A 21,992-nucleotide genomic window follows, 5' to 3' on the forward strand; every position below is an offset into this window, starting at 1 on the left:
TTTTTTTTTCTTTATTGATTTTAGAGAGAGAGGAAGGGATAGGAAAAGAAAGATAGAAACATCAATGAAAGAGAACATCGATTGGCTGCCTCTTAAATGCCCCCCCACCCTGGGGATTTGGCCCACAACCTGGGCATATACCCTGATCAGGAATCGAACCGGTGACCTCTTGGTGCATAGGTCAATGCTCAGCCACTGACCACACCAGTTGGGCCCAGGTTCATGATTTTAAAAAAATTTTTTTAAGTGTTTTTCATATGCAGGCCCTAGAGTCTAATTTTTTTTTGTTGCATCCTTTTCAAAAGAAAGTTATGTGTCAATAAGAGGTAAAAATAGGACTCAGACATTAATACAATCTTAAAAAATACTTTCAAGACTTTGACCACCTGCGATTAAACCAAGGAAATGCGAGTATGGGTGTGCGTGGTCACACTGCGTATGCTCACAGTGTGAGCAACACAGCACTTGAAGGTAGTGCAGAACCTATTTCATCTCATTTTTATATGAAAGTACCACCTGGTTGAAAATTACACTAATAGTAATAGTTTTATCATCATTGTAGACAGCCTCCAAAATATTTGTTTTATATGGAAAGCTTTACTTATTATGAGAAAGTTGTCCAGAGTGAGATTTAAAATGAGTATGAGCCCATTTTTTCCAATATTCCAAAATATTGTTTGCTAGCTTTTTGGTTTTGTTTTCCCCCCATTTTTAATGGGACTTTCTCAAATACTGATCTGTATAGTAGGGGCATTTGTGAATTATTTTGCAGTTAGGGAGTCCTGGCTACAATGTTTGCTTGTTTAGGTAGCACGTGCTTTTCTTAATGAAATGTCCACATTACCACATACTGTATATCATCAAATCTGAGACATTCTAGGTTGTTAGATGCATCACAACTTGAAAGAGTTTTTTTTTTTTTAACTTGTTTCTTAGGATTAATGAGATTCAGTAAACTAAAGAATATTAGGCTAGCTTTTGTTTGGTAAAAAGGGCTTATTTGATTGTTTTACGTATGAAAAGTAGATGCAGTGAAGAAAATTTGTTCTTAGTTCATAAGAATAGTATGTAGAATTGTCCCTGTAGGTATCATACTATTTTTTTTTTCCAGATAAATATTCTATAGCATGGAAGTCTATTAGAAACAAAAGGTCACCTAGACAGCTAGATCAGAACCCTAATCCTTTGACTACCATGCCTGTATCTGACACACCCAAGGCCTCATTGTTGTTCACTGCCCTTTATTTTCAAGGCTGATTCCAAAGTAACTAGAAATGAATCATTTGCCTAAGGGCTTACAATGCTTTAATGCCTAACTTGCAGAGAGATACACTTTTAAGGTGGGGGCAGGGGGTCATGAGTTGACCGTTGTTGGATACTTGGGGGTAATTAAACTGGCATGATTTCTACAGATATGCTGTGGGGGATTTAATGATGACTGTTCTGTTACATAACAAGCAAAATGGGAGAGTTTGTCCCCTTACTGTTCTGCTGTTGCTCCTGAGGCAGTGATACAGCATTGTTTTGGTCCAGTTCCATCTATTCTAACAGAGTACTACTCTGTTCTCAATTTATAAATTGAATGAGAACAAATGACACACCATTTTGGAGAAAGGGAAATTGAAACAGAATGCCGCTGCAAAATAGAAGTACAAATTAAAAACAAAACAAAGTCGTCGTCGTGCCCCCCCCCCCGCCCGAAATTTCGCACTGTTTGAATTTTCAGTAGTCATTGATTCTGCTTGTTTTGGCAGCCAGATTGATGCTTTAGAATGTTAATTTTGGGGAAGAAAACTTTTTGTTGTTTATGCCATTTGGGTGTTAATAAATGGTTTTTCACTTGAAAATTTTAGCCTAGGTAAAGACACCAATAACATTGACATTCTCTTATGTTGAAATTTATATTCAGAGGCAACCTGATAGAATGAGAAGCACATATGATTTGGAAAAGCTCTTAGTACAAATTCTGGCTTTGGCCTCTTAATCACTGAGTAATTTTGTTGATATTATATAACCACTCTTGCCTTTATTTTTATTCTCTGTAACATAGATATAATTCTAAAAAGTTGTCGAAAGGGAAGAAACATGTAAATATGCTTAAGCTATACTTGGAATTATAGTGGAGACTCAATAAATATTAGTGTCCTCTCTTAGTCCAGAAATAGCCTTTGTGAGCTTCAGATGGCTCATGTCTGAAAGGGGCTGTTAACACCAGCTTCACACTGATGCATTAGCTTAACATTATTAGCATTATTCTAATCAGAGCATATTTGCATTGCATTAAAACTGCAAATGTACTTTGAAAATACCTGTTACACTTAAAATACTGTTTAAATGATAAACTAGAAAACTCTTCTGTGTTTTAAAATTGAAAGGAGTAAAAACTAATCTATTGAAGGATTTAATCAAGCTTCATGGTAACATTTAGAAATTATACAAAACTTTTCTAATTTATTTATTTAGATATTTTTTGACAGTCAACCAAATAAATATTAAAGCAGGACATGAATTCAGTATTATTTTGCAATTGTATTTGAAACAGTATGATCAAGAAACCTTGTTGTGTTAGGAAGAGTTGAAGAAAGCCAGAGAAGACTAAGGAAAAATATTGTGTCTAACATTTTGAAGAATTTTGTATAAAAATATATCAGGCTGATTCTTGGTTTTTTCAGAAAACAAAACCTGGATCATATTCTTTGATTCAGACTTGGATATAAGTTGAAGTTAACAATTAGAACTGGCCCACAGTAGAATGGGAGATAGTAAGTACTCTACTCCTGGAACTGTTGGAACAGACTGGATACCATCTGCTGGGCTTACGAGAGCAGTGATTTCTCTAGTACTGTCCAAAGTCATAATGTATATGTCTGACTGGGATACTAAGGATCATCCAGGTGTGTTAGTCAGCTTTACTGCTGGTGTGTGAATCACCTGCATCAATCCCGGATGAGTTGTTTATTTAAAACAGAATGTCCTCAACCTCACCTTGACCACTGAATCAGACTCTTTGATGGTGGGTTGTAGGACTCTATGATTCTCGCATTCCTCAACCAGCATTTGGGAACCACTGATCTGGACGAAGCCCCTCATTATACAGGTGGGGTCTCTGCAACTCAGACTAATTATGGGACTTCCAAGTGGTTCCACAGTGAATCTACCAGCATAACCCAGGCATCTGATTACAGCTCAGTGTTCCTTCCGTTCTTCTCTACTACCTGTATTCTCTAATTATCTGAAATGAAATATCACTTTCATGGGCAGTTTTCAAGTTGGCATTTGCAGTTTTGTCCACAAATTAAAGTTTGTGTTTTGTGAACCTTTCTGAATTTGGGATGTTTTTCCTGACCCCTTTAACATGTCCCTACATAGCTTTACCATGAAAGACCAATGGAAGTTTTTTTCTTTTTCAATACAACTACTTTTCAGAATAGAAATAAATTAATTATTATCAGAATTGTCTAACACTTTTGCAGATAAAGAAACTAAGGCTGGCCCTGGCCAGTTTGGCTCAATAGTTAGAGCGTTGGCCTGCGGTCCAGAGGGACCCGGGTTCGGTTCCCGCTAAGAGCACATACCTCGGTTGCAGTTTGTCCCCGGCCCTGGTTGGTCATGTGGGTGGCAACCACTCGATGTGTCCCTTTCACGTCGATGTTTCTCTCTCTCTCCTTCTCTCTCCCTCCCACTCTGCCTGAACAAAAAATGGAAGAATGTCCTCAGGTGAGGATAAAAAAAAAAAGAAACTAAGGCTGCAGAGGTTAAGTTGTAACCTAATTAATGTCAGTATCTCCTCCAGAAATTGGATTTTCTGCCTGGCTGGTGTGGCTTAGTGGATTGAGTGTCGTCTCATGGACTGAGAGGTCCCAGTTTGATTCCCCGTCAAGGCACACGCGCGGGTTTTGGGCTCGATCCTCAGTAGGGGGTGTACAGGAGGCAGCTGATTGATGTTTCTCTCTCCCATCAATGTTTCTATCTCTCTTTCCCATCCTTTCTCTCTAAAATATCAATGAAAACATTTTTAAATGTGGATTTTCCGATCCCCAGTTCAGTGCTCTTTCCATTCTTCCTCATTAAAGGTTGGTGTGGGTTGTTATTTTGTTTTAATATAGTTATTAGCTGCAAGGTTTTCAAGTTAATACATACTTCACCTTGCTGCTAAAGCATGTATGTCTACAAAACTTGCATCCAGTCTTGGAACCAGACAAAGCAAGAAAGTTCTAGTGATACCATCATATATAAAGGATAAAAACACTCCAGAGAGTGTGTTGAGATAGTGTTGGGACAGTATTTGTTGACTCTTTGGGGATTCATTCATTGAATATTAACAGATATTTATTGAGCACCTGTTAGGTGCTAGGCTGTACTTCAGATACGGGCTGCAGTAGTTAGCAAAAAAGACCCCCTCACTCACTCTAAAAAAAACCCCAAAACCCAAAAGTCAAAACACCAATTTTGCAGAACTTAGATTCTAGTTGGGAGAGTGACAGGACTGGGGGGCTTGGAACCGGTTTGCGGTTTCACAAAGGCTGCCCAGAGAAGGATGTGTGGAAGCAAGCCCTGTGGGTGCCTGGGGGAGTGATGTTCCAGGGAACAGCCCGTGCAAAGGCTCTGACGCAGAGCACGCTTGGTGTGTTTGAGGCACAGGAAGAGTGTCTCTGAATAAGCAGAGTAAATGAGGAAAAGGAATAGGAAAGTACAACCCTGTAGGCTCACCGAAAGACTTTGGTGTTTACTCTGAGTGAAGTGGGTCTGGAGGGGTTTAAGCAGAAGAGGGAGTGACTTTTAGCAGTGGCACTGTGACTACTTTGTGGGGAATAGAATGAGGAGGGCAAAGGTGGGAAGCTGGGAGGTGGGTAAGAGGTTATAGGAATAATCCAGGTAAGAGATAAGAGCTTAGACCAGTGTAGTAATAGTCACCTTCTGGATATATTTTGCAGTTTAAGGCCTTAGAATTTATCGATGGATCGGAACCATCTACCAGTGAGAGTGAGGGAGTGAGAGGTGAGAGATGGCCCCACAGTTTTTGGCCTGCGTTTTACTGAAATAGGGAGCACTGTGGATGTGCATACTTGAGGAGAAAGATCATGGGCATATTAGGTTCCATCACATATCCAAGAATACATGTTGAGTAAGCAATTTTATATACAGGTCTGGAGTTCAGGGAAGAAATCCAGGCTGGGCAGAGAGCTGTCTGTGTGGTCCAGACTTTTACTGGAACCACCTAAGATATGTGGGTGTGAGCAGTTAGACTGCTGAGTATGTCTGGTCAGTGGGAACAGTCTCACTCACTGTGTAGTTTATAGTTTACCTTACTGATCTGCATGGGATATATTTTTATTAAAAAGTCACGAAGTAACATCTGCTAAATGCATGTATTATTTAAATGAGATATAACTTTACTTTTATTTGACTTACTAAATCAAATATTATTTAACACAAAATAAAAAATATAGTTTAAAGTCTTAGAAACATTTTACTATGCAGCCTAATTTTCATCATGGACATTGCCTTAAGTATATAGAAGTTTCTGACATTTACCTGATATCTGAATTAGTTATTTATGTTCTCTTCTGGCTTTTTTTATTTTATACTCCATCTCTTCAAATCCTTGATTAAAGGTATTTTTTGCATCTTTTAGCAATTGTATACTGTGTGTTGGTAGTGTTCTTCTATTTCTTTCTTTTTAAAATTAGTAATAATACATTAACTTAAAGAAAACATTAATCATGTATAGTATATCACTTTGAATTAGATGTATTCATAGTAGCTGTAAAATATATAGTGTATAAGGTAGTACTACATTGAAATACATTTCACTGTCTTTTTACTATAGAGGATTACATAGGCTAGCTTTATTTTTATATCAATATTTAACCCTAACCACTTCTAAAAAATATTTTGAAATGCATTAATATATGTATAGGAGATTAAGAAATTTATATTAAAATTATTCTGTTATCAAGTAACTTAATTAAAGCTGCATTTTAATGAAGTCAGCATGGTTATCCTTTACCCAAAATGTATATCTCCTTAATACTAGTGTTTATGAACCTTTATCATGTAGACAGAGAGGAACAACAATATTATAAAAAGCTACCTCAAATCTTGTGAGGAATGTAAATCAATAAATCAGAGTTTATAGCATTGATACTAATTGATCAGGGACAAGTGGAGATTGGTGGTCAGTGTAAGTTTTGTCAAAAAGGTTAATTTTGAACCAGGAATTTAATCTGTTTGAGGGGAACTGAACAAAATAATCAAACTTCAAATTAACTACTTTTAATTGGTCATGTGTGTGCATATACATGTATGTATTTTTAATTTTATGCATGAATCCTCACCCTAACCCGAAGGCGACAAGGTGAGAACTCAAGGGCAGTGGTCTGGGAATGTGTATGTGCAGAAGTAAAAGGAAAGGGCCCACTTCTTAGACAGAGCCTGTGTTTTCTCATGTTCGGTAATGAAATGAGGACAGTTCCCAGGTTTGTGTAATGGTTAAATGAGATTATGTTTGTGACAGGTTTTCCGGAAGTACTGCTGAAATGTTGGATAGTATTATCATAATGTATACTTTATGGTAGGAAACTAGATGAAGTTTATTGTAGAGTATACGTAAATACATTTAAAAATAAAAAGTGTTCTAAATAAGGCTTCCTGTGTCCTCAGTATATCTCAGTTTTCAGTTATTAACTATTTCACATATTACAAAATGCAGGTTCCTAATTTGAGCAAGAAATGGAATCAAAATTCAGATCTTTCTAGCTTCAAACCTCATCTCTTGTTCTCTCTTTACCCACTTCCAAAATGGACATAATTCACAAAGGTCCTTAAATCAGCCTCCTCACGGATGTTCTTTCACTTAAGAATTCCAAGGTTATTTGTTTTACATGAATATTTTGAGGGAAAACTCTTAACATTTTAAATTACTCATATGCCCTTTTTAGTTTTTCCTTTAAAGAACATGGCTTTTCTGTGCAGGTGTTCCTCACTAAAAAGAAAAAAAAAATTTTTTTTTAAAGAATTCCCTAGTATAGTTTAAAGGAGTTCATATTTCTGAGGTATAATTATGTGTTTTTGTTTTTCTGGAATGCAGTACTTTATTTCTTACCCTCTTTGTTCATATTCAAATTTTACTACTAAGTTAGTTACTATTTTCTACTGTTTGGTGTGTTTTATCTGAAGTTCTTTTCACACAACAAATCCAAGTCCTTTTGATTTGTAGAAGACACTTGTCATATGTGCAGTATGTCCAGTTATTAATTTTTCTCTAAATGATGTTGACAGTCTCCTCAGACGACTACTTCATTCAGACCATCACGTTGTATGGCACCCACTTGAAAGATGTAGAGGAAAGAAAATCATGTCAGAATTCCCTGTTTACTCAGTAAACTGAAGTGACGTTTCTGAATAAAATGTTGGTTTCTAAACCAGTATCTTAGTGGTAGATGAATATATAATAATCATAATAGTTAATGCAAAAATATTTTCCTGTTAAAACCATGACATTTTTAAAGCTTTTATAAAATTAAGGTATCTAATAAATTTGGTGATACTCAGTGATTATCATTTCATTGTCTTCTAGAGAAAATGTCACTATAAGCAGTTCCTTTTCATGGTATGTGTGAGGATTTTTCTTTAATTCGAGACATCTATGAAAATAATAAAATTTCTAATTCCTCTTTGATAGAGCTGGAGTGGACCAGAGAAATTGCTTGCTTTAGATGAACTTATTGATAGTTGTGAACCAACCCAAGTAAAACATATGATGCAAGTGATAGAACCCCAGTTTCAACGAGACTTCATTTCGTTGCTTCCTAAAGAGGTAAGGATGATCGATATTCTTCTGTGTGCTGTTTGAGAATGTAACTCAGCAGTTACCACCTTTAAACATTGTCATCCTATGGTATTCGGTATTGCCAGTTTAGCACTTTTAATTAGTGCTAAAGAGGGCTGTAAATGAGAACCTGCCATGAATTAATAATATAATTTACATATTAAAGTATACTTATGGACTGGGTGACTTCTTTCTGCTACTGGAATGAATCATATGGGAGTAAGCTGTTGAGTTTCATTAATTTGATTGTTGCTTCACCAAGAATTTTTCCCCAGGTTATTTGAAACCCACTCTTTAGTTGTTTTGGTACGTTTATCATAGTAGGTATTTTAAAATACTGATTTTATTAAAATAACATTTTGTTGCTGTTTGTTTATTCTAAATCCCTTTAAGTTTTATGATTCTGTTGAATTGTAGTCCTCTGTTACTTACATTGTGTAATTATTTTGAAACATGGAATTTAATATATATGTCTTTATCTATTAATCATCCCTCTTTTCTCCCCCATCACAAACGTATGTGTGTGCGTGCGCGCGCGCACACACACACACACACACACACACATTTTGTATACCAGTTACATTCTTTTTTTTTCTCCAATTTTTATTAATTTATTTTTTGTTACAGATGTTTCTCCTTTTTCCCACCCTAGACTCTCTCCTCCCCATCCCATCCTCCCACCCCCGATATTGTTGTCTATGTCCATTGGTTATGCATACATGCATATAAATTCTTTGGTTCATCTCATCCATCCCCCTCACTCCCCTACTCTGAGGTTTGTCAGTCTGAACCATACCACTTTCTATGTCTCTGGGTCTATTTTGTTCATGAGCCCACCTCGTTCATTATATTCCAACAAATAAGTGATATCATGTATTTTTCTTTCTCTGATTGGCTTATTTCACTTAGCATAATACTCTCGAGGTCCCTCCATGTTGTCTCTTAGAGCACTTCTTTTGAAATATTTTATGCTTATTTGTTTTTATATCTTTATATATGTTGACACTATTTTTTAATCGTAAATTTATTATCATTTGGGCATTCTTGACTGTATAAATGAGGCATAGTTTTGTTGCAGTCTTTTATTGATATAATAGGCTAGATAGTTTCATTTTTTTGTCAACAGAAATAGTATATTAATCAACATCACCACATTTTCACAGAGTATGTGTGCGCCACCAGTATGTGTCAGCTAAAAAGGCTAATACACCGTTGCAAATTATCCTGAAACTTCACATTTGAAGAGAAAAGGATTTTTCAGATAATGATTCTAGGTATCCTAAAGGCATTTAAGATAGTCTTAATAATAATTTCACATTGCATATGAGTAAAATAATTTTATTTTATTAAATATATGAACTACGCATAATTTCAGGGAAAAACAAAGTGGAAAAAACATTCATTCCTGAAATGTTCCTTCTTTGGAGTGATTTTTTTTTTTAAATGACATTATCCCAGAAAAAAACTTTTATTCTTGCTGGCTAATTCTAAAACTGAATTCTTTGAATAGATTTGGCTTATGAAAGTGGTATAAGCTCTTTTCCTTTGGAAGGATGTTAATAATAGGGAACACTTTTTTTTATAAGTATTTGACTGAAAGTGAATTTATTCACTTTTGATATGTGCGTCATAGTTTCCCTTGATATCCTTCTTATTATAGAAGGTAGTATTTTTGTTGAAAGATAGACTTTCTCTTAGTCTAGTTTGCCCCTTATCTCTGATAATGGTGAGTTTTTTGTTTTACCTTTATTTGTATTTCTACTTTTTAACACACAAAAATGTGATTTTAAATAAGAATATGAAAGTACTTTTGAGAGTCTAAAAATTAAGCACAAACAAAAAATATTTTTGGATTAAGTGTCCTTTTCAAGATCACCTGAAGAAGAAGTTAGGTTAGGTTGGGAAATGAGAGTGAGCCCTGACTTAGAATATCATATCATCTGTCCAGCTGTCCTCACCCCCCCCCCCACCCTTTTTTTAAACTACTAGAAACATTTTTTTTCTTTTTTGAAAAATGCTTCATTTTGTATGTGGAGAAATAATGGTATAGATGTAAATCTGTAAGGAAATGAATATTATTTCCTCAGAGACTAAGTATTATCATTATTTAAAACATTCCCTTCATGTCAAGAAATAGACATATAATACTTTTCTTATAATTCCTTTTGACGCATCTTAAAGCTCTTTACCAGCATTTACTTACTAACCTCAAAAACCTTGCCAGAAATCTCACTAGTCTCATTTGGGAGGCTTGTGATAAACAGCATTTGGGACAATGCCCTTCCTTATTTTGTAAGTTAATACCAAGAAAAGTATAGTGATAACAGTAGATGAATTAGAACAAAACCTAAATTCTTAACATAGAATCAGTCACTATTTTGTTGTGTTGCCTGTTGTTTTTATTTTATTTTATTTTTATTTGACCATCTAAGGTAAAAGGGGTCAGTGCCCCTGGCTAAATAGTCAGGTAATTTTAGAAATTCTTGTGGCGCACCTGTGTGCCTGCCACAGCACACCCGTGTGCCTGCCACAGCACACCCGTGTGCCTGCCACAGCACACCCGTGTGCCTGCCACAGCACACCCGTGTGCCTGCCACAGCACACCCGTGTGCCTGCCACAGCACACCCGTGTGCCTGCCACAGCACACCCGTGTGCCTGCCACAGCACACCCGTGTGCCTGCCTCAGCACACCCGTGTGCCTGCCTCAGCACACCCGTGTGCCTGCCTCAGCACACCCGTGTGCCTGCCTCAGCACACCCGTGTGCCTGCCTCAGCACACCCGTACCTTTGAAATATGAGATGCTCTGGATTAGTTTTCTAGCCTTTAAAATGGACTGTTTCTGTAAATTACCCAATTTCTAGATAACTAGAACAAAGAATAGACTTTTTCATATGGCCATTCTAAAACTCTTGGGCATAAAATAGCATCTCTTACAAAATAAAATTTGTTCCTAACAATTTTTTTTTTTTAATCCTCACCAAGGATACTTTTCCATTGATTTTTAAATAGAGTGGAAAGGGGTGGGGGAGAGAAACATCCATGCAAGAGAGACACATTGATAGGTTGCCTTCCACACAACCCCAACTGGGGAGGAGGATCGAACCCACAACCCAGATACTCGCCCTTGACCGGGAATTGAACCCTTGACCTTTCAGTCCATGGGCTGATGCTTCAACCACTGAGCCAAATCAGCTAGGGCTTGTTCCTAGTAATTTCTGTGTTAAATATCAATTTCACTAGGAAGATTAATAATATGGTGGTATTGCATTACTGTTATACTGACTCTAAGTAAATTTGCCTAGGCTTTGATTGATTAATAATTTCTAAATTAAGTGGTTTATGAAGTATCCATTAAAAAAAACTACAATGTCGCCCTGGCCAGTTTGGCTCAGCGGTTAGAGCGTCGGCCTGCGGTCTAGAGAGACCCGGGTTCGGTTCCCGCTAAGGGCACGTACCTCGGTTGCAGTTTGTCCCTGGCCCTGGTTGGTCATGTGGGTGGCAACCACTCGATGTGTCCCTTTCTCTCTCTCTCTCTCTCTCTTTCTCTCTCTCCCTCCTACTCTATCTGTACAAAAAATGGAAAAAATGTCCTTGGGTGAGGATAAAAAACAAACAAACAAAAAAACCCTACAATGTGGAGATGTATATGTGCGTGTATGTGTACACATGAACATACATTGTTGAACATATTTATGCCTTATTATTTTAAATGACTCAGTTTCTATATATGCTACTGAATGATCTTTCTTAACAAACCAAAAATAATTACTCCACAAAGTTTTCTACTGTCATTTGTAATATTAAATTGAATACTGACTACTTGAAGTACTCTCTATATAGAATGGATTCAGTAAAGTTGTGATTAATGATGAGTTCCATGTAGTTTTTGTCTAGCATTAAAAAATAATTCACATTGTACTTTTACTTCTTTATATGGTCTTTGGCCCTTTAAACAATAGTTTGTTTTAATTCTTGTAATTTATATGAAAGCTAAACTGTATTGCTCTGTTTAGATCATTTTTGTCCTATTATCATTTAAATTTCAATGTGATTTTTGTGGCTAATTGAATAAGCATACTCAGAAGCTTTCATTCCCTTCTTTAGCTTTTTTTATTTACTTTAGTAATTTGAATTGACTTTACACAATGTAAAGAAACTGATGGTTTGCAAGTATTGGAAACACATTTTTAAAATTAATGCTGTACCAAAAAGCTGGCTCCCATATATAACTACCTGGCCCATCATGAAAATCCCCTTAAGCAATGTAAAGTAATTAGCATCCAATTACTATTATATACCTATGGAGAGGTTTAGTAATTGTCACCTTTGTCATTTACAATAAAGGGTGCAAATATTTGAAAAGTTCATCATTGTGGTAATAAACACTTTGATGTGATAAAGAACTATTAACTGCCCTGGCCGGTTTGGCTCAAAGGTTAGAGCCACGGCTTGTGGACCAAAGAGTCATGGGTTTGAATCCAGTCAAGGACATGTACCTCATACCTCAGTTGTGGTTTGGTCCCCGGCCCTGGTTGGGGTCATGTGGGATGCAACAAATCATCCATGGCTCTCCCTCCCCCTCCCCCCACCTCCTCTCCTTTCTTTTCTCCCTTTCCCTCCCTCCCTCCCTTCCACTCCATCTGAAGATAAATGGAAAAATATCCTTGGATGAAGATTAAAAAAAAAACAAAACTATTAACTATATCTATCAGAAGTGATCTCAAATCATACCACACAGAATATAAAGAAATCTTAAGTCCAGTCTTCAATGAATTTACATTGTACTGGGGAGAGAAAAAAGACAGAATTTAAACAACTACTAAAGTCAAATAAATAGGTAGGTAGGTAGGTGGGTAGGATGGTAATTGAGTAAGTAGAATTCTTGTGTTGAGACCAAGCAAAGGCAGGAGCAGAGGCTGGGAGATTAAATAAGTATTCCTTGAAGAGGTGAGGAGTTAGTAGAGTCAAGTTCATAAATACCAATTGAATGTTTGGGTTTTTTAAATCTGGTATATATTTATTATAATTGAATATTAGAAGGTACTGCCTTTCATAATTTTAGAAATTAGAATGTAGAATTATATTACTTTTATAAGTGCTTTGTCCCATAGAGAATAATTAACATATTATTTTATATATGTAAAAATGTGGGTCTACTATGCCTTTTCTTTTTATAGCTGGCACTTTATGTGCTTTCATTCCTGGAACCCAAAGACCTGCTACAAGCGGCTCAGACATGTCGCTACTGGAGAATTTTGGCTGAAGACAACCTTCTCTGGAGAGAGAAATGCAAAGAAGAGGGTAAGGTTCATACAGAGAAAAATAAGTTTTACATGCAAGCAGAATAAAGTGGTGGGTAAATGAAAAAAGAGAACCTTTGCCAGCCTATCAGAGAATCCACAATGAGTGTTCTTGTGCATTTACCTGCTCACAGAATCCATGGGTGGTTCCGCACGTTCCAATGAGCCAAACCCTGCAGCGAGTCCTGTTAATGAACACTGTAACTAACAGCAAGCACAGCTGGTTCGCTTCCCGCTCCAGTAGAAGTAATGAACAATGCAGAAGTCAAGATGAGGCTGACTTAAAGGAAATCCAATGGTGTATTAGCATTTAAATACTCAAATATTCCATATTTTATTCATTCCTCCACAAATATTTTTTGGACACCTTTTATGAACTGGGCATTATATAGTAATAAACTCCCATTTTCCTCCCATCATGGAGCTTATGTTCTTGAAACCTGAAAAAAAAAAAAGAATCTCCTTTCTTAGTAGAGGAATAGGTATCATCCATATTAATTAAAGAAAGGACTTTTTTTTCCCAGCAGTCATCTAGAGAAATATTTTTGAAACAATATGTAAAAATATTATTTGCTTTGACAGGCACCATTTTTAGAAAGAATCCTAGAGCATGGGACAGATACTCCACAGGTTATCTCCCCTTCGTGGAGATTGTGGTGAAATCAGAGCACTGGTGGGTAGGACAGCTGGAGGTGAAGACCCAGGGACCTTGGTTTCCAGTCTTGCCTCTGCCCTGTCTATGGCTTGGATTCAGCAGTGAAACCATCTCTTCTCAAGTGTCTGTATTCATAGAGTGGGATTAATCATTTCTGCCTTACTTCTCTCATAGTATCATTATTTTAATGATTTAAAAAACTAATGGTGCCTGGCTGGTGTGGCTCAGTGGTTGAGCAACATCCCATGCACCAAGAGGTCTCGGGTTCGATTCCCGGTCAGGGCACATGCCCAGGTTGTGGGCTAAATCCCCAGTGGAGGCATGCAGGAGGCGGCCAATCGATGTTCTCTCTCATTGGCGGTTCTTCTCTCTCCCTCTCCCTTCCTCTCTCTCTAAAATCAATAAAGAAAAAAATAAAAATGGTAACATTTAAAATTTTAACCATTTTTAAGTATACAGTTTAGTGGCATTAATTACATTCACATTGTACAACTATCACCACCCTTTCATCTTCAGTACTTATTTAACTTTCCCAGCTGAAACTCCATCCCCATATAACAGTAGCTTCGTATTCCTCCTCCCTGCAGCCCCTGGCAGTCACCACTCTGCTTTCTGTCTCTGTGAATTCGACTACTCTGGGTACCTTGTATAAGTAGAATCATAGAGTATTTGTCTTTTTGTGACTGGCTTATTTCACTTAGCATAAGGCCTTCAAGCTCAGTGTTAGAATATTTTTAAGGTTAAATAATATTCGATTGTATGTATATACCACATTTCCATTATCCATTTATTCATCAGTGGACACCTGGGTAGCTTCTCCTTTTTAGCTATCATGAACAATGCTGTTACGAACATGAGAGTACAAATATCTGTCCGAGTACCGATTCCTTTCTTTGGGGTATGCATCCAGAAGGGAAGTTGCTAGCTATAGGGTCATTTTGTGCTTAGCGTTTTTGAGGAACCACCATACTATTTTCCACAGCAGCTGCACCCTTTTAAATTCCCACAAGCATTGCATATAGGTCCCAATTTTCGCACGTCCTCACCAACATTTCATAGGACCATTTTGAGAAAGAAAATGAAATGGTTAATATAAAAGAGCACCATACAAAATATAATAAACTTTACGTTATTTTGTTTTGTAGTAACAGTGTTAGAAATTAGTATCCTGCATTTTGGTGGTTTTCAGCATAGGGGGAAATGAGATACATTATAAAATAATATTTATTATTGGTGAAAGCAATTATACTCTTTAACTCTTTAAAACTAGGTATTGATGAACCATTGCACATCAAGAGAAGAAAAGTAATTAAACCAGGTTTCATACACAGTCCATGGAAAAGTGCGTACATCAGACAGCATAGAATTGATACTAACTGGAGGCGAGGAGAACTCAAATCTCCTAAGGTAACTGAACTCATGCACATTGTAACAGAAACCATTAATCAGTGTTGGTACCTGGTATGTTTTTCTACTTCTTGGCACCCAGTATAACTTGATACCTATCTCCAGTAGAAAGAAAATAATATATTTTGGAAGAACTGAAAGCATAACTGACAATATCCTTCTATTGTGAATTTCTCTGGTCTGACAGCTCATTGTCTTGAATAAAAGATGAGTTGATTGGCATGTAGTTCTATCTTAAAAATTACGGAAATTTCAGAATATCTCATTGAATTTTGTGTCATGTACTTTCTTCTATCTAAGAATTTGCTCCCTCTCTGACCACAAAGTCCGAATATGATTTTTGAGGACTGCCTATGTTTTGTTTTGGTAGCTTTTGTGTGGTTTATTTGTATAAATACAACTATTCTGACTTTTTGTCCTATTTCAGGTATATAAAGAATAGCAAAAATGCTTGAAATTCTTAGATTTATTTTTATAACTGGAAAAAAGCAATTTGGAGAGAGGCTCTTTTTGTTTTGAGCTAAAAAGTTGATAATTATTGTTGCTCTTGTCTTCCTAGTTAATAGGTGCTTTTGTTTTTGTGTGTCAAATTGTAAAACCTTAGACGTTTGGTTTGCACAGATAAAATACATGACTATAAAATACATTGTGTTTGAACCGTCTTTATGAAGTCTTGACTCAGTAAAATGGTAGCAGTTCATCTCAAGTATAAGGAATAGAATATGGAAACAATAAAATGTTTAATACTTGATTCATCAGCCAGGAATGATGATGCTTCATATTTCATATAAATTCTAATTCTAGAAGTATACTACAGATTACTGTTCCTATTTATGGCTTCATTTTTCTTTTCACGAGCATTTTAAAAAACAGAATTTACTAACCTCCCTAATCTGTGCATCGACCTCGTAGGTGCTGAAAGGACACGATGATCATGTGATTACATGCTTACAGTTTTGTGGTAACCGGATAGTTAGTGGTTCTGATGACAACACTCTAAAAGTTTGGTCCGCAGTCACAGGCAAAGTAAGTGTACTTCTCTCTGCACTTCATAGAGTCACCGTTTTGTATCTGTCTTTGCAAGGATCCTGGTCAGAGTAAAATAAGGATCCATTTTTCACTCTAGCTTATTTTGATAGCAAATACCAGAGCTTCTAATTTAGCTGCTGCTTTGGCGTGAGATGATGTTTCTCATGATAGGAATGTCGTTAGTTTCTTCTTTTTTAAACAGTTTGTCTGTCTCTGTGATGTACCTGTTCAGATTTTACAGATGTGCTTTATCTTTTTCTTGTCTTAATTTTTCTCACCTTTTTAACCATCTAGATTATATCTTCTTCCTTTTTAATCTTTTTCAAAAATATGATGGATATTTGCTTTTCCTTGTAAACTGCTTTGTTGGTAACCTACCTACAGTTTAGAAGTTAAATCAATCGTGTAAATTTAGCCTTATCTCAAGCCCTGTAAGGTTGAAAGTTAAGCAGACTAGGTAGGCATTTAGATAGGAGTTTGAAGAGAAAAGCAGTCACTGCATACAATATTATTATACCTTAATGGTTCTCTAGTGAATGCTTATATTTATCTGTCCAATGGAGAATATTTTCATGAATTGACCACCTAAAAAATAATGGAAGAAAGTGTGGAGACAAAGATCTCTTTTTAGATGTTTTATATCATGTTGATTTCTCAAGCAATAATCTTCTAGATTTTCCAAGTTAGATATTAACATTTTTTAAAGCAGCTTTACATTTCCATAGTTTCATGTTAGTTCTGATTGACTTCAGGGCTTTAATGTCTGTCTTTACTTGTCTAAAAGTACCCTACCTGGCTCCTAACTACTGCCTTGTGGCAGACGAGATGAAACGTGGTATGTAGCCACACCCAACACTGTTGGCATTCTTTCATTGAATCCACTCCCCTGGATGAAAACAGTTTTAGTACTACTGCATCAAAGAGGTCAGGCTGGAGCTTTCATAGTTGAATGATAAATGTTTACTTTCTGTGTACTTGTTTCCCAGTTGTGTGTGCATGTGTAATCTGCAATGCTACTGAAAAACAAAGCAAGAAAGTGATGAGGTCATGTTTTATTGATGTGAGACATTATTTTCTGGTATGCCAAACAATCAAATGGAGTTAATATAACTTTACTCCATATTATAATGAGCTACTGAAATGTTATTTAAATCATTTTTCTTTCTACCCAAAATTAATTATCTTAAGTGTTTTTCCAGTGTCTGAGGACATTAGTGGGACACACAGGTGGAGTATGGTCATCACAGATGAGAGACAATATCATCATTAGTGGATCTACAGATCGGACACTCAAAGTGTGGAATGCAGAGACTGGAGAATGTATACACACCTTATATGGGCACACTTCCACCGTCCGCTGTATGCATCTTCATGAAAAAAGGTGAGGGAGAAGCCCATCGTGGTGGGAATTCCTCGTCTGTCACTTGTGAATTTGGGGTGTTTTGTGTAGAGTTTAAACATTCTGTCTAATAAAGAGATAGTGATAAGGTGCTCTTAAATTAGACTTTAATTATTAGATTTCGGATGTTTCTGTACTAGGAAAGCAGTAGTGTATTGGCTTAAAGTTGGAGGATCATCTTTAAATTTCCTTCCTCATTTATTAGTGTTGTTGGCTTCCTCCTTGAAACTCTCTGCTCTCTAATAACATCTTACCTTATTGCTCTACATCTTTGATGACTCATCATCTTTTAAAAAATCATTTTTTTTTTCTATTCATATTTCTGCTAGTGGGACAAAGCTATTCAGGGTTCAAGTCTCCAAGTTTTTTTAACCATGTGCTCATCCTACCCCTACTGCACCATGTTCTCTATATCTAGGCAAAAGCTCAGGCCTGTGATTTTTAATTTATTCTCTCGTTACCTATTACCTGACCTATTGACATAGCTTTCAGACCTGGTCTTCTCACCTCTCACCCAGTGGACGGACAACTCTCCTCTAAAGTGGCTGTATCACTGCCCTTTGGGAGCGGTTGCCTACCGAGTTAAGGACAGAGCCCTCCGTCAATTTTCAGAATGGTTTCAGCCCAACCAAGCTGCTTGTTTTCTCTCAGTGCCTCTGTTACTTCCTCCTGCAAAGCCCTCCTGTGTAAAGTCCTCTCTGTCTCCTATGGGCATGTCTGCATGGTGCACCGTTACACAGAGTACCCACTCCATGTATCAGGAAAGGGCTTGTGAAGGCCCTTAAAGTGACTGCGCTCCAGTCTTTCTACCTTAACTCTGCCCCGTAGCGTCATCTTTATTAGAAACCGTTACGGTAGGCAGATTTCATACTGGATTGGTAATATGTGAAGAAAATGGACCTTTTCTGTTGTAATTTGGATCTACTTTGAGCAGTGCACTCTACTATTAAAATTTGGGGGATTGGTATGAAGAGACTTTGCATTTCAGTTTTCATTAGTTCTGACTTAAATCTCTCAATACTTCCTCTTCTGTTCTTCCAAATGTGGAAACTGTGGCCTTTCTTTATTTCTTAGGAGTGACATAAAGATACCTGTGTTTTCAGCTCCCCTATGTAATCCAGAGATGGCGCAGTATCTGTATCATTCTGGTCTTCAGAAGAGTATAACTTCAGTAATGTTGGGCCAAATTTTGAAGGGATTTGTTGCCTCAACATAAGTATCTTCTAAAATCTGTATATCATAATGCCCATATATAGCCTATTGAATATTTATAAATATTAACATATGCAGCCTTTGAGGACATGTCTAAAACAGGTTAATTTTGCCAAAGTATATGGTGTAGAGCACATATCTTTAGCTGTTTCAATTCCAAATTCTGATTTGTTTTGTTGAATAACCTTTATTGAATTTCTTCCCATAGTACAAAGGGACTATGTATGTGTTCATCATCAGAATTTTGGGAAATGGCAGAAAGAATAAAGAAAAAAAATTTTTTTTTCGAAATACTGTCACCCAGAGTTCTCCCATTAGCACTTTTTACGTATTGTGCACATTGGCATTTTATTTCTAAAAGTTAAGATCTTGCTGGATGTATTTAGAGCTGGCTGCTTTTGCTGCTGTTCCTGCTGCTGCGTCATTGTCTTCTTTTTAAACACAGTACAGTAGTTTTCAGCCTGCTCCACGGAACCCCAGCGAGCCGCTCAGTCTCGCGTAGGCGGGGAGCCAAACAGGCTTCCCAACTGCCCATCCCCATCAGAGTAACTCAGCTTTTCTATGTTTATATATCAGGGTTTTATTTGGTTCTTTAAAACAGATGTTCCTACTTAAAAGAAAAAACAAAGGTTTAATAATCACTGATGCTATATATCATGCTTTCTTATGTTATTAAAAATTGTAATACTTTTTTTTTTTTTTTTCTGTTTCCCGCCCTACAGAGTTGTTAGCGGTTCCCGAGATGCCACTCTTAGGGTTTGGGATATTGAGACAGGCCAGTGTTTACATGTACTGATGGGTCACGTAGCAGCGGTTCGCTGTGTTCAATATGATGGCAGGAGGGTTGTTAGTGGAGCATATGATTTTATGGTGAAGGTGTGGGATCCAGAGACTGAAACCTGTCTACACACGTTGCAGGGGCATACTAATAGAGTCTATTCATTACAGGTAAGAGATCATATCTCTCCCACCCTTAGATGCTCTACTGGTGAATCACAACATAGTTTTACTCAGATAACCACTGTGAAATTGTTGGTCCAATACAGTCCAAAAATACTAACCAGATTACTTGTTGTTTCCATATAAAGTTAGCATGAAGAAAGCATAAATTTTGAAATTATTTATATGATTTGTTTTAGTTGTTCTGTGATTTGTTTTACCTCCAAAATATAAATATTTGTCTTGGAACCTGGGATTTTGGAGCCCTAAGTTTTGCTATATTAATTAATGGGTAGATAGCCTCATAGGAGAATAACTGGATTTTAATAAACTCCTTAGCAGAGGATTAATTTGGCCAAAAGCTGTCCCTTTGCCTTGATAGCTGAAAGTTGATGGACCATGTAATTGTGATTCCATCCCCATTCAAAGTAAAGTGGAGCCTTTCTGCATAAAGCTGTTCTACTCTCGCAGGGCTGACTCGCAGTCATAAAGGAAGAAATTTGACTAAACTCGTTTTCTGTCTACAATTGAACTTGATGTCCTTGGATAGATTGCCATATTTCGAGATAAATTAATTAATAGCAAGTTTTTAAAATGTCTTATTTTATTTTCTGAATAACAGCATTTGCATTCAAAAATATTTCCAATTATTTATATAGTTCATTTACGAGTTACTGCTCATTAGTGATCAGCAAATTAGTATGTGGTCCCAGTGCTAACACAGACCTGTTCTTGGGGTATTTGTGTCTTAATTGATGGAATACTGAATATGCCATGAAATACACATAATAAAGATGTTTGTTAACTTAGAAAAGGTTATTAATTTGGAGGAGAGGGCATTGGCTGCAACTATTTTTATGCTTTGTGGTATGCTCAGAACCTTAATGAAAATAATGTTCTTACATAATCCTTTAGATTTAGAAAAGAGGTAGCAACGTCATCATAGATCTGGGAAGTAATAGCTACTTATTGACTATTGGTATAACTGGGAATAGATAATTATCTGTTGGTACATTTCCTAATGAGCATTTAGGTTATTTTAAGTGAAATTTTTATTTTACATACAAATTTTATTGTAACTAACTTTTAAACATCATCAGTACCTCTAGCCCTTCTCATGCCTGAGGTGTCGTGAGCACACCCTTAGCACAAGTTGTGGCAGTAGTTTCAGCTTCCTGTTGGGAAGTAAAACTAAACGGCAGTCCTTATTAACTTTCCATAGAATGTAGCTACTATGTGTGGCCAGATGCTCTGAAAATGATATGTTCATCTTAGGTGTTTTGTTTTCTTTTTAATTGTTTCTGCATCTTTCGGACAGAAGCTTCTGAGAACATGCAGTGTAGAGTGGCTTGGTTCACGCGGTCTATCCTAGCACCTCCTTTTGCTCGGGCATGACCTGTTCTTCGTGCCCCACCCCCTCCCCATTAAGATTAAGGTCAGTGAATAATGTCAAGAATATCCGTACTTCTGGTCTAATAAACGGTATCTGTTGTAGTTTGATGGCATCCATGTGGTGAGTGGATCTCTTGATACATCCATCCGGGTCTGGGACGTGGAGACAGGGAACTGCATTCACACGTTGACAGGTCACCAGTCGTTAACAAGTGGGATGGAACTCAAAGACAACATCCTTGTCTCTGGGAATGCAGACTCAACAGTTAAAATCTGGGATATCAAAACGGGACAGTGTTTACAAACATTGCAAGGTAAGAACTGACTGCTCCCCTTCAGTTGTGTTTGTTAAACATTAGAGAACTATGGAGCTTTGTGTCACAAAAAGAATTAATCTCATACAGATGAAAATTTTGGATAAGTTTATGAGCATTTCCATCGTGACATAATAAAACTAGGCTATCCTTGAGAAAGTGTTAAATTGTGTTTCTAATATAAAGTGTAAATTGTTTTTGATATGAAATTATTTAATCACTTTCTGCATCTACAGTTAACTCTGTCTAACCTTAAAGAACAATGCAAAGAAAGCTCTGTATCACAGAAGCAACGTGCTAATGTTATTATTTGGGTGATCATTTCATTTGGGATTTGTAGTCCAATTTTAAATTAAAGAGCTGTCCTGCTGGGGGGCGGTGGGGAGCTCTCTAATCTGATGGAAAATTGCTCTGGCCTCAATTTAGACACTTAACTCTCTGCTTAACCAGAATAGGAAGGAATGAAGTGCCCACTCAGCTGGAGCAGTGGTTCTCAACCTTCCTGATGCCGA

General features: G+C 36.8%; 1 protein-coding gene across 14 annotated transcripts in view; it reads left to right on the top strand.

The window, feature by feature from the left end:
* Positions 1-21,992, top strand: part of FBXW7 (F-box and WD repeat domain containing 7) — a 165,475-nt gene that overhangs the window by 140,510 nt on the left and 2,973 nt on the right. For all 14 annotated transcript variants that reach the window (XM_036242023.1, XM_036242033.1, XM_036242021.1 and 11 more), the window contains 7 exons: positions 7,685-7,819; positions 13,011-13,134; positions 15,059-15,195; positions 16,108-16,221; positions 17,424-17,605; positions 19,558-19,783; positions 21,270-21,480. In XM_036242023.1, the coding sequence (XP_036097916.1) occupies positions 7,685-7,819; positions 13,011-13,134; positions 15,059-15,195; positions 16,108-16,221; positions 17,424-17,605; positions 19,558-19,783; positions 21,270-21,480 (1,129 nt within the window). The remainder of the gene's footprint in view (positions 1-7,684; positions 7,820-13,010; positions 13,135-15,058; positions 15,196-16,107; positions 16,222-17,423; positions 17,606-19,557; positions 19,784-21,269; positions 21,481-21,992) is intronic.

Source organism: Molossus molossus, unplaced genomic scaffold, assembly GCF_014108415.1.
Source record: "Molossus molossus isolate mMolMol1 unplaced genomic scaffold, mMolMol1.p scaffold_m16_p_4, whole genome shotgun sequence".
NCBI lineage: Eukaryota > Metazoa > Chordata > Mammalia > Chiroptera > Molossidae > Molossus > Molossus molossus.